Source organism: Epinephelus lanceolatus, chromosome 7, assembly GCF_041903045.1.
Source record: "Epinephelus lanceolatus isolate andai-2023 chromosome 7, ASM4190304v1, whole genome shotgun sequence".
NCBI classification, from domain to species: Eukaryota; Metazoa; Chordata; class Actinopteri; order Perciformes; family Serranidae; genus Epinephelus; species Epinephelus lanceolatus.
Window position 1 is genome coordinate 47,186,790 of NC_135740.1, and position 18,276 is coordinate 47,205,065.

At 44.8% G+C, this 18,276-nt stretch overlaps 1 protein-coding gene across 4 annotated transcripts in view; it reads left to right on the forward strand.

The window, feature by feature from the left end:
• Nucleotides 1-18,276, forward strand: part of slc44a1b (solute carrier family 44 member 1b) — a 31,081-nt gene extending 12,805 nt beyond the window's left edge. For 2 of the 4 annotated variants that reach the window (XM_033630212.2, XM_033630220.2), the window contains exons 9-15: nt 161-347; nt 3,758-3,926; nt 4,064-4,220; nt 4,380-4,463; nt 4,546-4,683; nt 4,905-5,141; nt 6,675-18,276. In XM_033630212.2, coding sequence (XP_033486103.1) covers nt 161-347; nt 3,758-3,926; nt 4,064-4,220; nt 4,380-4,463; nt 4,546-4,683; nt 4,905-5,141; nt 6,675-7,085 — 1,383 coding nt within the window. In that variant the 3' untranslated portion in view covers nt 7,086-18,276. The remainder of the gene's footprint in view (nt 1-160; nt 348-3,757; nt 3,927-4,063; nt 4,221-4,379; nt 4,464-4,545; nt 4,684-4,904; nt 5,142-6,674) is intronic. The other 2 variants (XM_078169596.1, XM_033630228.2) reach the window with 2 other exon arrangements.

Consider the following 18,276-nt stretch of genomic DNA (forward strand, 5'->3'; position numbering starts at 1 on the left):
TCATCCTAAGTGGCCTCCAGCTGTAGGAACACTGTAACTCTGACGCTGTTGTCGGTTTCCTGCTGATTCTCTGGGTTCAAGACGTTTTGATGATGTCATCATGTGACCTGTTCACAGTCCAGGTAAACACCGACACACTTCCTGTTCTTGTGTGTTTCAGATCATCCTGCTGCTGCTGATGCTCTTCATGAGGAAACGAGTGGCTCTGACCATCGCTCTGTTCCACGTTGCGGGAAAAGTCTTCATCCACCTCCCCCTCCTCACCCTGCAGCCCTTCGTCACCTTCCTCGCCCTCCTGCTCTTCTGGATGTACTGGATCCTGGTCCTGCTCTTCCTGGGAACCAGCGGTCAGTTCAAACATCACCGCTTTGTCTCTGATCAGCTGATCGGCTCAGACTTTGGTCTGAATCACTTTCAGACCTGTTTAGAGTTTAAACACCAGAAACACAGATCAGACTCTATGAGGCAAAAACATGTTTAAACTTCTCCGTCTTAAATCAGAACTTTATTGAGTCTTTGAGCTGATGACTTTTCTAAAGATGTTTTATTGAAAGACGCTCAGTGAAATGACATCATGTTAGATAAATGAACATTTACATCTGTGCATAAAGAAATAGATTTTAAGAAAGGAAAAATACACATGTACAAATACAAGCAGATGAAAGGTTCATTATAAACATAGTGACACAAATTAAATACACAGTATATTCAAATAAATAGTGAAGATAACAAATATAACAGTTTTGTAATAATAAACCTAACCTATAGTAAAAATAAATAAATAAACAAAGAAAATAAAAATGTAATGATTAAAGAAAATAAAGAACCGACACATTTAAATCAGGAGCGTTTGTGAGCTGATGTTTGATGAGGAACACAAACAGAATGGATAAAGCATAAGAGCCAGAGAGAGATGAGGTGACGTGCAGCAAAGAGCCCACAGCTGCTCCTCACAGCCTCTGTACAGGTGCTGCCTGCTCCACCAGGTGAGCTGACAGTGACCCAAGGTTATTTTTTAACATTTTAATTTTTATGTGTCTCTGTTGGAGGTCTAAATTGATTCTCTCCAGTAGTAAAAATGTGCAGCCTGTGCACCAAATAAAAGTGGTTTAACATTGCGTCAACTAAAACGTGCTCCGTACGTCTGCTGCCTGGCGCGTTTTTCTCCGACTTCTGCCACACCTCAACAGAAATGACCCGCCTTGAGTCCCCTTCACTCGGCTGTGTTTGAATTCCAAACACAGAAAAGGCTGCAAAAGGACTCCCGCACACTGTCTGACTTGCAATATAAAATTTATTTGCGACGTTTCGGTACTAGACCTTCATCAGGCAAACTAGTACCGAAACGTCGCAAATAAATTTTATATTCCAAGTCAGACAGTGTGCGGGAGTCCTTTTGCAATTTTTTGGTCTTCTCTCTCCAACGCACCTGTCTTTTTTTAATAGATGTGCGAAGTGATTTCCTTTGTTCTAAAACACAGAAAAGGAAAAAACATGGAGAATTTAACATTGTGTGGATGGATACGTTTGCTTCACAGCCGTCGCTGCAAAGTTTAAGAACCAAGTAACCACAGTTAGCTCACAGCAGAGTCTGTGCTCGAACATGTTCATCGTAGGGATGCATGATATTTGGTGATTTGGCCGATAAGTGATGTCGATATATCCACGTTTTCCCTCCTAATGTCAGTGATCATCATCAAGTCTCTTCTGTAGATGAATTAACATCATGTTATACACAGACTGTGATGGCGACGGCCCACCAGCAGGTGGAGACATGACACACTGTTCAGTGTCTGTGATATTCACCCATTGTGATGAAGAAGAAAAAACATGTTGGTCTGATTCTGATTCAGGGCCTGCGTTCCAAACCGCATACTTCTACTATATACTTTTAATATGTACTGCAGCTGCCCTTAAAAAGTATGTAGTGTAGTATGCAGTATGCATGCAGTGTGCATACTATTGGGACACACTACATCCGCCATTACATCGCTCCCTGAACTCCGACCCTCTTGCTCACTTCCGCCGCCGTCCGTAGCGCCACATTTGAATATTTTGTTTTGTTGTACTTCGGAGATGCAGCACATCTCCTCTCGTCGAGCTCGCCAGAGTCGTGCATACCGTCGGAGGTGCCGGAGAGCTGTGTTGCTGTTATGTCGTCATGTATGTTGTTGTTTCTAATAAACAGTCCCAAGCCTATTATTAGTGACCTGTCTATTGAACTAGTCACCAGTAGGCACATTAACCCCTTCACACACAGCTCTCTGTTGCTGGCAGATGTTTGTTGTTGAATATATTTACAGCTGTGCAGCTGCTGGCACTATATTCTGTCTGCACGTGAAGCAGCCTTACATTCACATTACTTTTATTTGTAGTGTAACATACCTGCACATTCTTACTACATTACTTAATATGTGTTTGACTTTTACTATTTATATATTTACTAGTCTATACTGCTCATACCTGGCCCATAGTGTATTCATATTTAGTCATATTCATTCATTATTTATACCACACTTACACCACTGCCTGTACTGGTAGAATCTTCTATATTGTAGTCATAATTGAACCCTAACACTGATTATACTGTAATCACAGTAAAGTTGAATGTTGTATCTGTGTTCTTGCAAAACTGTATGATATGTGACAGTATATAATCAGATCATTGCAGTCCTAATATGTACTGTCTTAGTATCTCAAATTAAATAAACCATGTATGAAAGGAAGTGTGGGCGTTGGTTGTACACGCAGCTCAGTAACTGTGACGTAACTTCTGCTGCGCAAAGGATTGTGGGTCAGAATGGCCAAAGAAGCATGCTGACATGCATACTGCCAAATGTGACCGGATGTAGTAGAACATCCTGGTACTTTTGGCATACTGCATCTGACATACTATGTATTGGGACACACTAATTCTTTTTCTGGCATACTAAATAGTATGGTAGTATGCGTATTGGAACGCAGGGCTGGTTTGTTCATTTTAAACCCAGTATCCACTGACACTGATGACCTGTCGATATATCACTCATTAATCTGATTGTTTATTTATTTCTTTATTTCTTTATTGTGTTTACATGGGTCAGAGCAGCTGCAGGAGTGAGTCGTCCTTTGGGACTAATAAAGAATCTGAATCGGAATCAGTGGATGGTTATTTAGAGCCATCAGTGATGTTGATCTGCTGATTTAGACGTAAGAGGCGCTGATGTCATGGAAACTGATAGGTGGGTGAACTACAGGTAGATATGTAGTTACTGAGGAGGAAGTGGGTGAACTGTCCTGTATCCTCCACTGGCTTTTTGGCTGATAGGTGGGTAAACTGTGAACGGGCAGATACACCTGTGTGTACCTGTGTGTCCCCTCCTCTACACCTCTGTTAACAGGCAGTGATCCCTTCGTTATAAAGCTCAAGACTTTTTCTTCTTCGTCTTTGATAGTAAAGGTCGCAGATCTCTCACCTGGAGCTTAGATGTTTTTCTGAGTCCGGCAGCAGCAGTGACCGGAGCACGAGGATTCAGAGCAGCTTCTGAAACCTGAAGAAACCAGAACATGTTTCAGATTTTAAAAGACGACTTAAAGAAATGATTGATCATCAGACTGGCTGCTGATGAATTTATTTATTGATTAACTGTTGCAAATCGACTGTCAGAGTTATTCACAGGCAGTGACAGCCGAGTCACTCCATTCATCAACATGTTGTTAACGTCCCCAAAGCATTGTGGGAACTGTAGTGTGGTCTGACCTGTGACATGTTCTGCAGGTAACCCAGTCCAGAATGAGGAGACGGGTCTGACAGAGTTCAGACTGACGGGTCCTTTGCAGTACCTCACCTGGTATCACGCCGTGGGGCTGGTCTGGATCACCGAGTTCATCCTGGCCTGTCAGCAGATGACTGTGGCTGGAGCTGTGGTCACCTACTACTTCACCAGGTGAGTCAGCACCTACACACAGGTGAGTCAGCACCTGCTCACAGGTGAGTCAGCACCTGCCTACAGGTGAGTCAGCACCTGCTCACAGCGCTGGACTCCAGCAGTTCAGGATCTCTGATATGGACTCTGTGTTTCAGGGACAAGAACCGGCTCCCGGTGACTCCGATCCTGTCGTCAGTCCTGCGGCTCGTCAGGTATCACCTGGGAACTGTCGCTAAGGGAGCCTTCATCATCACGCTGGTCAAGATCCCCCGACTCTTCCTCATGTACATCCACAACCAGCTGAAAGGAAAGGTACAAACTTTTATCAAGAGCACACGCTGTGGCTGAATCTGAATGAACTCACCTGTCTTCACCTGTCTGAGTGTGACTCACCTGGATGCTTCAGTGATATCTGATTATTGATCTGATTATTGATGCTGTATGATGTGATGATGTCATTGTGTGTCTCAGGAGAACGCGTGCGCTCGCTGTCTGCTGAAAACGTGTATCTGCTGTCTGTGGTGTTTGGAGAAGTGCCTCAACTATCTCAATCAGGTAACAAACGACCCGCCCCTCCTCCTTAACGCTACTTCCTGTTTTCCGCCCTGACTGTCTCACCTGTGTTATTATTTCCCAGAATGCATATGCAGCCACAGCCATCAACAGCACCAGTTTCTGCACGTCTGCACGTGACGCCTTTGTGATCCTGGTGGAAAACGCTCTGCGCGTCGCCACAATCAACGCCGTCGGAGACTTCGTGCTCTTCCTGGGGAAGGTGAGCTGGATCTGGATCAGATATCTGGCCTGAACTGGTCCTGGTCCTGTTGGCGCCCCCTACAGGCAGCAGAATTTCTTACAAACCACAGCTAGCAGCGGGTTTGAACCCTGAGTCTTCTCACTGTGTGAACCACTGCAGTTGTAAAATAAAAAAATCAACATCTCAGCCACACACAGACTCTTTGACCTCTGACCTGATTTGTATACATGTTTCCTCAGATCCTGATCGTGACGTCGACAGCGTTCGCCGGCGTCCTCCTCCTGAACTACCAGCGGGATTACGCCGAGTGGCTGCTGCCTCTGATCATCGTATGTCTCTTCTCCTTCCTGGTGGCTCACTGCTTCCTGTCCATCTTTGAGATCGTGGTGGACGTCCTCTTCCTCTGCTTCGCCATCGACACCAAGTACAACGACGGCACTCCTGGGAAGGAGTTCTTCATGGACAAAGCTCTGATGGTGAGACGGCAGCACGCTGAACACATACTGATGATGATACGTCAGATTATGATAATAATATTATGACATGTCGATGTGTTGACTACATGAACAGTAGTGACGTCATGGCCGACAGTCAAAGTAACTTCCTGTCAACCTTTAAGGGCCCGTCCACACCTGGTTTGGTCAGACTAACAAAAGTACAGGTGTTTCACTTTGCATCAGTGATCATTGAATCAATATATTGATCCAGGTCGATGGATCGTTACAGCCCGGCATAGAACTACAATCTTCAAGGGCTTTTTTTTGTTTGCGTTTGCGCCGCCAGCAGGAACACTGAGGTGATGAACTGTCAGCCAGTCGGTAGTTGATTTCCTGTAGCAACATCATCAAGTCAAAATAATAGATGATTAAATAATTATTTCCCCGTTCAAGTTAGCGCTAAACTGGAAGTCAGCTGCCCAACCGGTGGAAGTTTGCCGCTCGACCACGCTCAGCACCTGTAAGTCTGTGGCGTGCCTCCTCTGTGGGCCCCACGGTGCAGAAGATCTGGGTAATTTCATACTGTGGAAAAAGAGCTTTGTGGTGTCATGTGACTGAGCAACTGTCATAGGAATGAACAGGCCCCGCCCCCAATGCTGTATCCAGGTCTCTGATAGACCGCCATGTTAACATGTAGAGATAAACATGTTCACAGCCCGTCTGGTCTCTGTAGCTCATTTCAACTTTCATGACGACTGTACGGGGCTGAACTGTTACGTAACTCAGCTGTTTATGTTTTATTAAGGTTTAAAGTTGCACATAATTCAGGGCGGGGCCTCTTTAAGTTACGGGCCTCCTGCGAGGCATCGTTACAGTCTGTGAGTCACATCCACCCCTCGCTCCTCCAGAGCTCCACCCTCTCGTCCAAATTTAGTCACTTCTTTTTTCCAAATCAAGATGGTGACGGGTGAAATGTTGAACTTGAGGCTTCAGAACACGTCTGAGCGGCTTCATTGTTATTTTACACGGTTCATGGTTTTCACGGAAAAACTGAAACCTACACTGAACATTTACTACACAGCTTCTCTGCTGATTTCTCCTCTGGTCTGATCACCAACAGTCTGATCTGAACGCAGCACCGTCTCTCTTTGTGTCAGTGAACTACACACACACACACACACACACACACACACACACTACACATGAGGCGCTGCACTACTCTTATCACTGGACAATAGGCTTCCAAAACTTCCTGAAAGTGACAGGCCAAGAAATGTTTTCACACCAGACAAACCGAGCAGTGGTTTAGTTTGATCCGCACTGAAACTTCCTCTTTTCGTTGGTTTGAGGGTTCAGCTGTTTGCTCTGCGCCGTGGTCGGCAGGAAGCTTCACACCCGTAGTGTTGGTTCAGATTAACCTGAAAAGTCTTTAAAGACAAAAGAGGAAGATGAGAAGGGGCCTTCAGTGCCCAAGCATCACTTTCTTTGTCCTTCTAATTTTTAATGTGGACTCTTCCCATGTGGCCCCGCCCCTCTGACCCCGCCCCTCTCACTGTGACCCCTCCCCTGCAGGAGTTTGTGGAGAGCAGCCGGCGGTTGGAGCGGGCGGTGGAACGTGGGCGGAGCCGGGTGAAGGAGGCGGTATCAGAGGGAGCGGAGATGAAGCCTATGGTGAGTGACAGCGGAGGGGGCGTGGCCAGGCAGAAGAGCTCATCGGTGGGAGTGGGCCTGGACGGAGGTGGGGGGGAGTGGGAGGACCTTCAGGAGTTCCAGGTGTACTACCTGCTGGTCGGGGTGCTGGTGGACTGGGTGCTAACGGAGCAGAGCGACTTTGTCCTCTGTCTCAGCGAGGACGTCGTCCTCTTCCTCTGCGTCTACCTGCCCACCTCCACCCTCTTCCTGTTTGTAAGCCTGCTACACACGCCAAGCCCCGCCCCCTCCACACCTAGCAAGAAATCAGCCGCCGTCACCGCCGCAAGCTAACACATGTGCTAACGGACACGTGCTAACTGGTGCATGCTAACTGACACAAGCTAACAGACAAATGCTAACAGACACACACTGTCCTGAGCATGCTGATTGGACGAACACTGATGCATGTTAACCTGACTCATTCCCTTCATCATCATCATCATCATCATCATCATCACAGCTGTTTCTTCCTCATCATCAGGGACCAAACTCCTCAATGACTTTATGTTTGTTTGTAATTTATTTTTTACTTTTGTATCTTTATATTTTTAAAGGTTTTTTTTGTATTTAAAGGTTGTTTTTTTTTTTTTTTTTTTTTTTTTTTTTGCAGCTGTTTGTGTTTATTCAGTTTGGCCTTATTACCTCACTGTGGTGCTTTCAAGGACTCAGCAGATAATCAGATAACTCAGAGATGAAGCTTCAGGTTTGTGTTAACATGAACATTATGTTTCTGATTGTGGTTATTACAGTAAAGTGACAGGCGGAGCTCTTGCTGCTGTAAAGGAAGACTTACACCCAGGCCACACTGCCTGCGTGAACAGTGCATGACGGCTTACACACAGACAGCATGACCACTGCAACCCAGTCTCTCTCCAGAGTCATCAGCAACCAGTGTTTGGTCAGTATCTTCTGGCATCAGACACTGACAAAAAAAAAGCCGTCCTTTCACATTAGCATGATACACAGCTGGTCGCCGTTATAGTTTAACAGCACTTAACGGCATCAGGGGAATACGCGGTGTGTGTGTGTCGGCTAAACACAACCACATGTGTGTGTTGTTGAAGGAAAAAAACGTCAGTTGGCGGTGTTGTACCGACGTAGTGCTTTTATTTTGAAAGAGACTGTATGCAAACTGTACATTTCCTGTGAAAACAGAAGTGTATTTTGAAAACAGACAATGCATGTAACAGGCTGAAGTTGACACGGCGTCCCAGAACGTCAACAACCAACACACCCAGGGTACCTTGGACGTCATATGTGGACGTGGAAAGTCCATGACCAAACGTGGACATGTGACGAGGTCACAGTGAGGACGTGTTGCTGCTACAGAGCTACATGTTGCTATAATTACTCTGTTTCCACAATTAAAAGCCGTTACTCCACTCAGTTATTGAGCCATACAGGCAACTGCGTCATCAACAACACATTCATGACAATATTTCAAAATAAACAGCCTCTTGTTGAGAAATGAAGGGACTCTGTCCACAGAAACTTTGTCAGAGGACTTTTATTTTGAAATGTAAACAGGAAATGTTGAGTTAGAAAATATTTATGACACTGAAACTGTAGTGAAAAGGTAATGTCATACATATAATTATCAAAAGACCATGTTGACCGTCTAGTTTTGCTGACACCACGCACATCACAAGGAAGAAATAGGCGACACTCCAAATCTGTAGATGTTCCACACCTGAGTAGCGCTGCTCACACAGGCGGTGTGGCTGCTCTAACCTGTTCACAGGGGTGCCTAAAAGAAAATACAAGAGGTTTTGAAACACGTGCTCCTTACACGGCAACCTCGCTCAAGTGCGACTCACGCACTTGTGGTGTTCACACAGACAGCGCTGCAGCAGAAACATTTTCATACAGTTTCTTCAAAAACTGTCGGGAAGGTGGTGTAATGTCGCTGTCTTTATCAAAACACAATTTTTATCGTCTGTTTTTGCTGAACTGTGCGCGTCACACGGTAAAATAGGCAAGAGTCCAGATCTCTAGATGTTTGGCAGTTGAGCAGCAGCTGAGCCACACCTGAGCAGCGCTGCTCACGCAGGCGGTGTGGCCCGGGTGTAAGAGACAAAATCTAGTGCTATAAAAGTCGTCCAGGACCTGGATATAACGTTGTGTATTTGAAGGTGTCTGCTGGGTCCGAGCTTCCTGCACATGTGCAGTTGTGTCAACTGGTTTCTGCTCTGCTCCCTCACCACCTAATTCCCATGATGCTTCACTCTGACCTCCATCCCCCCTTTGACCCCGTCACTGCCTCCATCCTGTCTGTTTGATCATCATGAAGAACATTAAAGTTTTAACTGTGTGGCCTCGTTTCCTGTTTCAGGCTCCGGGGACGAGTTCAGCTTGACCAAAATCAGCCAATGGGACTTCTTAAAAAGAAAAGAGACATTCCAAATGTTTATTTTTACCAACGTGTAACATGTTTACTATGGTTTCACTCCAGGGAAAACAATATTTTAATAAGAAACTGTAAAAACGTAACAATGTAATGAAGCACTTTATATTGAAGCGCTGCAGATTTTAAACCGGCTGATGCATTTTTTCGTAGTGATGTCCTTTTTTATAAAACGACAGCATCTCGTCTCTGAACTCATCGCTCACTCTTCAGTTCACAACACTTTTACAGCCAAGCAACTTTTTCTTTTTTATAACTGGTTTTGTTGCGGAGACACGACCTGGACTCCATGTTGGATCAGGAACGCTGTAATGTCATCAGAGGGGCGGAGTCTCTGGACAGGTGGGACCTCTGATTGGTGGATGACTGGTGTCAGAGGATGGGGGGGTCAAAGGTCAGCTGATCAGGTTTGATCTGACGGGACGCACTGCGAGCAGGTCGTTCAATACATGTGATTTATTTGTGATGAACAACTAAATATCCATCAGATCAGACTCGAACTGACCAGAGACAGTTTGACATTCAGTGTCTGTCACTGGTTCAGAAACACCACTGCAGAAACACACACTTGAAATCTTAAACCAGTAAAACATCCATGTGATGACTGTTAGTCACGTGTCGCCAACGCACGTCTTTTATATAAATGTTCAGCAGCAGGTTGTTTTTATGACCTCACAGTTGTCTGCTGTCCGTCTGAATGATGACATTTATCCAGTTAGTAAATTTAGTATTTTTACAGACAGCACTGTTTAAAAAGAGCAGAGATCTCCTCTTCTTTATGCTGCCTACATTACCCATGATACACCTTTCCCTCTGACTATGCGCAGCCAGTACAGCCGCAGCAGTTACAGATATTTGATATTTGTAATCAGAGTTGATGAATCTTTTGCCAAAACAGCAAACCTCCTTGTTTATGCTGTCAAGTGCTTTCTGATTGGATGTTCCCAATTTACGCATTAAAAGTTGTGGATGTAACTTTCACAAAATTCTTAATATTAGTGACGCCTCTCTTTGAGGCCATTTGGTGAACTGCAGTCAGCATCCTGTTGCTGGTGCTTTGATGCTCGTACTCCGTAGCCACGAGCTACCACCTGGTCATCAACCAAAACGTCAGTCTGTTTCCATGACGACAGAGAAAACACATTTACTTGAAATCCCTGTAAACATGTCAGTGTGAGTGAAATGGTCCTGCAGTGAATGTGTCACAGTGGGACTAACACACCCAGATCATGTGACTCCTGCATGTATACAGTCAATCAGACCCAAACTGGCCGAGGCGCTCTGAGCATGCTCCACAGTTTCCGCCCCGGGCTTTGACCCGGAAGTCCAATAGCATTAAATGTGTAAGAGAAGAAGAAGCCGGTAACAACATGGAGAAATCTACATCCAGAGCCGTGACTTTTTGGACGGACCAAATGTACAGAGCTGTAAAGTTGTCCACCATGGTAGCAGTTAGCTGCTAGCTAACCGTAGCTAACTTGTTTGTCCATTGTTTGGTCTGTGACGTAATAGGTCAACAGGAAAAAGGTCCAATACTAACAAGCTGTTAGAAGCAGCCGAGGAAGTCGGGGAAGGTCTCAGTTTTTAAGTTACACAACAACCTGCTGAACACGTTGGAAAGTAGAATGATTAATAAAAGTAAAAAGTTTGCAGCAGAACCTTTAAATTCGTCTCCAGCTCAGATGTTTCTGGTGACTGTTGAACCAGTTAAGTGAAGCTCGTTACTGAGAGCTCATTGGAGGATTTATGACCTGCTGTTAGTTCTGGTCCTGGTCTGATGGTAAAACATTGACGTGGCTGTAAAGCAGAGTCGTCGTCATAGAAAGAAAATGTGATTGTCACTGGAACAGGATTCTGATTGGCTGTTGATGGCTGATGACGGTCAGTTCAGGTTGTGGTGACATGTTGCTCACAGTGTGATGCCATGTTTCAGACTCCACGTCTCTGCAGACTGCTACGACCTGTAAGGTGAGGGTCATGTGACCAACAGGATAGGCAACGTAGCATTAATGCTAATCTGCTAGCATGTTTCCTGTAGCTGGCGGTACAAGCTGTTAGATCATGTTTTAGTTTCTGTGTGGAAACATGAAGTTAATCAGTGATGTTGAGGCTGTGTCTTCTTCATGAGCTGATATTTCTGCAGACGGATGACATTTCAATGTAACATCTCTGATAAAAGAAAAACTGTCGGTCAGTAGTTGTTTTTTATCCTGTAAGCAGCTCTGTGGCATTAACATCTGTCTGTCTTTGTTTCAGACTGAAACATCTCAACATCTATGAGACTGAATCACAATAACTTCTTGTTAGAAACCTGCATCACGTACAGTAAATGAAACACCGTCAAGCAAACGCTGCCTCTAACACTTAGTTTTTAGCCACTTAGAAAAGGCCCACTAAAACCAGTCTGTCAGTTTATTTGTATATATGAAATGTTATACCTCTTAACCTTGTAGCCAGACGGCCTTTTCTGACAGGGAACTGAAGCGGTTTTATCAAAGCCACCAGACTCCATCGATAACTAGAATTACTGCCTCCATGAACCCGTCATGTTGCAGGTAGAGTCTCCATCCATGTCAGTGAAAACATGGATGCTTCACACACAGAAGATCTATACAATCAGCACAGTTTCAAGATTAGAGTCACCAATTCAGTATCTGATCAAATGTCTAATCAGGTCATCATTGACTCAAGTCGAACGTTTGTGCCAAAGTTTAAGACAGTCCCTCAAGGCGATCTTGAGACACTGTGTTCATGAGAATGGGACAGATGGATGATCGGACGGACAACCTGAAAACATAATGTCTCCAGACATGGCTGTCGCCAATGGGGGGGCATAAAATCAGTCAATTACGAAGACGGTCTACAGCGATCAGTTAGTGTGTAACATACAGTGGTGAAATAAATATATTGTACACTTAAACTGATATTAATGTGTTGAGGTGTCTAAAATACATTTCACTATGGCTCCGTCCACAGCAGGACATTGTTTCTGTGCGGGTAGATTTGATCTACTGAAGACACCAGCAAAGCAACACAGTTCATAAAGAAACCACAGCAGAGACGTCAGATAGCCAGATCACCATGTTTAACTATATCTATCTATACTATATCTTTAAATGTTACAGTGACACCGTGCCCTAACAGGATGTGAACGCCAAAGTATCGCGTGACATTAGATGCTCTTTGTCCACACTGGATCTGCTAAATATTGAACTCTGTCACGACATGTGAGCAAATAACTTACTGATCAGCTGTGGTCTCAGAGCACGTACGTCCTTATTATTCATACTCACAACAAGACTATCACAGGTAACTCCCAGACTGAATCATACCTCCATCTCCACTTTGTAAAACAAGCTATCTGTTAGCATCCCACACAGTTTGTACCAGAAATATTTATCTTCCTGTCGATCTCCCTCCAGCCAGCTGCCACCTTATGTAGGTTTTTGTAGTAAAATCATCCTGGAGGTAACTCCTCATTAAACCTCGTGAATCAGCCGCTCCTCGTTCACTGTTGCGCTTTTTAACATGAGTGACAGAACAGAAATAGAAACAGCCTGTCTGACAAAAGTTCAGCTCAAAACAGCGCTCTCCATCTCTTTGCCCCCGGGCAGTTTGGACAGTCCAATAGAAAACAATGTAATCAAACTGATTTAGTCGCTGACGTTCACTCGTGTCATTTCCAGGTCGGACGCCGTGTTACGGCTGAACATGACAACAGAAATAAACAAGTTTGCAGAGTTCAGATTTTTTTCCACAATCCAGATAAGTTTTCTACCCAGAAGTGTTCGGACGACGTCACAGTGATTCGGTCTGTTAGACGAACTGTGATGAAATGTTCATTGTTCACGTTCCTCTCAGGATGAAGTGTAATAACTGGCGCCATCATCAGGACATTTTAACGTGTCCTTTGGTCTATGACCAAACACCCACAGAACTAACGACATTCACATCAGCCTCAGCTGGACTCTGTGTTTACTGATAATCAGCTAATGTTAGCCTGCTAACATGCTAAGCTAAGATGGTGAACATGGTAAACGTTTGCATGTTTAGCATTTAGCTCACTGAGTATCATGTCATGTTTACAGGGGAGGTTTTTAGTTTGCAACATTTAAAATTTTGCTGAGTCCACGATTGGTCAGAACGAAACAGGCTGAAGAGTCACGTGACTCTCATGCTGAAAGGTCGTAGCGGTTTGTTGAGTCTCACCGTAGTGGGCGGGGCTAAAATGTTTTGTTGTGATGTGGAGTTTGTAGAGGGCGTCAGCGTCCCGTCAGCTGATCTGTGATGACGATGTTTGACAGTCAGATTGCTGTCGTCTCCACACACCGTCACCTGGATCCGACTTCCTGTCCCAGAGTTGGATCTCCTCTTCACCATCAAATCAAAGCATCATCCCATCACAATCCAGAGAAGAAGTGTGTGGGTGGAGCTTCCTGGGGAGGTGACGGCTGAGTTCAGACAGTCAGCAATAAAACAAACTGCATCATGTGACCACAGCAACAACAACAGCAACAACAACAACAAGTCTTCCTGCTTCTGTTTGTTCAGCATGTTCCAGGTTTAAAGCTTGATGTCGAACACGTCGTCTGAGACAGGAAGTCGACTTTCTGAGGTTCAGTGTTCGACATCAGTTATTGTCCAACTGTCCAACACAAGGCAACTGATTGGGCAACGAGTCAACGTCACAGTCTGAAAAAGCAGCTGAACGCTCAGAGAAAATGCAGTAAACAGGCAACACCATCAGAAAGGCGTAAGGTTGATCTGTTGCCCGTCCTGGTTGCCCAACATGTTGCCTTGTTGCCCTGCAGGTTGAATCCAAACGTCCAGACCTTCAGGCTAAACCATGGCACACTTAACTCAATATGAGTCACTTGTTTCCATGGTGATTAACTTAAGTTCTCAACTCTTTCTTTGGTTGAACTAAAACAGATCTGCAGATTAAAACAAACAGTCTGGAGACGTAATAAAACTCAGAGCTCAGTGTGAGCGGCTGCTTCTTCGTTCTGCACTTTAGATTTAAAGATCCCCTGAGTGTGACTGAACGCGTCTGTCGTTGTTCCAACCCACTTTAGATGAAATATGAAAGCGGACTGCCAGATGACGAGGCCTGATGATTGACAGCCAGCTTACTGCTCGCCACCACAGTTGAAAGAGACTGCAATTAACTAGCTAGTGCACCCCTGGATGTACCCACACAAATTTGCCTTTCCTAGGATAGCGAAGACATGACCATCCCTACTCTCCCTCTCATTGGCTAGTACTCGTTGCATTCGTTGGTTGGATAGGTCAGGTTTAGGTTTGGGTCTGTTTCCACAAATATGACAGCTACTGTAGTTTAGCACATAGCGATATGGATAGCTAAATGGCAATATTGTTGAATTTCAACCAGCTCTGCATCGTCACAGTTTGTGCAGGCAAAAGTCAAGCTGACCTCCACTGGAAAATGAGCTGTAGGAACTCGGCTGCACGGCATGGGAGGGAAGCCAAACACCCGGAGCTCCACTGGTGTTCAGCAGACCTCTGCTGGTGGATTAGCAGGGAGCTCCCTGTGCTCACAGCATCAGAGGAAGCCAAACAACATTCATCTGCACACACAGAGCTGGTTGAAAATCTGCAATGTTTCCTTTTAACAGCTGTAACAACTCAAATTAATCCAACAAATTTAAGTGCAAAAAGACAAACAGAGGGGAGGCATACACTTGTAAACAAGACACAGAAACCCGTTATACACTTCCTCTTAAAGGAGGGAATCTCGTGCCATTACGCCGCCTCGCTGTTCTATATAAAAGGTACAATCACAGAATGGGGAGACAGAGTTGTCTCACCTTTTAGCCACCAGCAGAGGTAGTAACAGCGTCGGATCATTGTACGAATAAAAGGGACAACCAACAGGACGGGTGTGACGTTTTGACGACGCGTTATGTGTGTGATCTCAAATTTGAAAAGCAGCTGTTGGCAGTTAGCGGCTAACTCAAAGAAGAACAGCAGCTGTTAGCAGTTACCAGCTAACTCAAACAATGAGGTCCAGGAGCTCGTTACCCTCCGAGCAGAGGACGAGATCAGCCGCCATATAACAGGGACGCTAAATGATTGTTATTGACATGTGATGTCATTGTTATTGTTAATAAAGAGCTGCTGACGCGTATGTTATATGTCACACTAGAGGCTGACGCTGTTGTGTTACATGTCATGCCTCTTTGGATTCTGTGATGTCATCATGCTGTCTGACATCCCATACTGGAGCCACATGATGTTGCCGTCATTTGGTTCTGGGTAAAAATATAAAGCAGGCGTAAAGAAGGGACTTTGTGGCGGCTCTATGGCGCCGTCTCTGTGTGAAAAGGGTCAGAGATACATAACAGAGGCAGAGGGGACGTCAAAACCAACATCCTGTCTGTAAGGACAGAGATGAGAGAGCGCAGAGCTCCTCAGTGTTTTTTGTTTAAAGCTACTGATGAGCTCAAGCGGTGCCGTTTCACAGGGCGCCCAGTGAGCTGCAGCGATCATCACAGCTGGATGTCTGGCGGTCACTTTTGTCATGTGTAAGGGGGCGTGGTTTCATCCAGTGCGTTGGAAAAAGGACTGATGCAACTGAAACTGACCTGAATGATGTCATCATCAGGTTCGTGTTCCAATCAGCTGTTTAAATTATTCTCACTTTGTTTCTGACTCATCAGCTAAACACTACAACACCCATGAGCCTCAGCAGCTGATGCTATGGAGAAGCATCGCCCAGTGGTGTCTGAATAAACGTGATGCAGCGCCTCCACTCAGTCACTCACAGTCCTGCAGCTGAAAGATCTCAGATCACGACAGGAACATGTCTGTAACTGTGAATACGATCACTCAGCCATTGATCGGAGCAGCTCTCAGGGTGGACGTTTGGATTCAGCCTCGGACTGATGTGACGGAGTCTAAAGTTCAAACATCGACCTGCTGACGTGTTTCTGTAGAACGCTGCTGAGCATTGTTCTGTGTGCAGTTTTAAAGTTTGTTTCCTGAGATGGGCAGCTGATGTGTTTGACGGTTTTCAGGCTGCGACTGTTCCCATCATCACCTCCTGTCAGCCAAACACCTCCTTCGCTCCAACAGACAAACCGGTCAGAGTTTCAGCAGCGCCGAGACAAACTGAAGAGCCGCTCCTCTGAACACCCGCTCAGAGGAGGTTTTAGACTAAACGATATCTCTTCGTGTGGTTTCCTTCTGTGCAGAAACTCGTGACCTCACTGAGATTTAGCTTTGACATATTAAGAGCATGTATGTTTTAACCCTGTGGATGCAGTGAGTCAGTGGTCACAGGACGCGATGCTCCGAGCATGTTAACTAATTGCACTAAAGATGGAGTTCTTCAACACTGACGTCAGTTTAAAGTAGCTGTAAAGTATTTTAGATGAACAGTGTCGTAGCTCAGATATTAACACATTTATTCATGTTCAGACGTCCCGAAAAAAAACAAAACAACAACTTTAGGAGCAATCGATAGAAATTTAAAATCCTGCTTCATTTATTCACAATGTTTAGTTTGGATCACGTGACCGCTGTTGCCGGACAGATTAATCTGTTGACTGCAGGAACTGAAGAGTTTCATTCCAGCTGGATTTAATCCGGTTCTGATCTGGATCCTAACGCTGACGGACGTGGACCAACTTCAGGTTTTATAAAGTTTAACTGTAAAAACATCGACGTCTAAAACGACTCATCGTCTCATTTCAGAGATTATCAGAGATTATTATTGTTATCACTTAAATTTAATTGTATTAATTTATCCATGATCAGTGAGTTCAGAACTTTGACACAAACAGTGAAGAGTAAACTGTGAGACTGGAGGTTATTGATCGTCTGATTAATCGTTATTGATTATTATTGAATTAAATCCAGCCCGTTGGAGTGAAACCTTTAGGCTCCTCTGTCACCTGCCAACCAATAATCTGCTTCATTCACCAAATCCAACCAATCAGCTTGGAGAGGAGAAGCTCCGCCTGCTGCAGGTGTCAACAGGTGGGATGACGGTGAGGGACGCTCCAATCAGATCGTCTGTTCTGATTATTGATCCGACATCATCTTAATCACCTGATCCCTTAGCAATTGTTGATAAGTTCAGACAAGATCAATGATCTGTGATCAGATGGTCACTCACCTGGTGAAGGTGTGTAGAGGAGATGACATCACCACTGATGTCATCAGTGTGCCTGTCTGTGGTTGGTTGTTTCTGACGAGAAGCTGATTCAGAGTCAGTTCTGCTTCTCGTTAGTTTACATCGATCAGGTTGTTAAATATCGACAGTGTCGACTGGAACATCCCAAACTGTGGAGAACGTGTCCTTAATAATCTGCCTTCAGTCTGCGGGTTTTTATTTTATTCAATTTTTTTTTTGGGGGGGGGGGAGGGGGGGGGGGGGGTAAGCCTGTTGATGTTGTTCTTTTGTCAAGAACATAGAAGAACTTAGGAGCTTGGGAAGAATGAGAATGATAGGACTCTGGGAACTTTGAGCCTTGGAAACACAGGACACTCGGAACATAGCACCATGGAAACATAGAACACTGGGGACATAACTAGGGACATAGGACACAGGGAGCGTAGGATACATAGGACCTTGGGAACATAGGACACAGGGAACACAGGTCTGACCCATATGTTCCAGCCTCTTCTCGCCATGATCAGATGAATTTTGATTTGATTTCTCCTCAGATGAAGGTTGGACGTTGGAGAGCAGCTGATGGAGAACGTGTTGCATGTCCATGTTTTTCTGCTCTCTATCACGGCGCGTCATCTTCGTATGGTGTGAATAATCTGCTGTTAGATTCACTAAAACTCTGATAGGCACCTCCATTTTGTTTCCGATGTGACTCGTAGTCTCACTGAGGGACGGCGACATAGCAAAAAGAACAAGTTAAGACTTTAGGCTGACACATGAGTTTAACTGTCAGGTGTAACACTAGTGTTTAGCTTTTCTCTGCAGTAAGAAGTTGTTTGTAACATTGAAGAACTTTTTTCTTTTCTTCTGGGTTGACTTTTTTATATTTATCATTTCTTATGTATATTTGTTTTTTAAGAAAAATAATAAAATGGAAAATT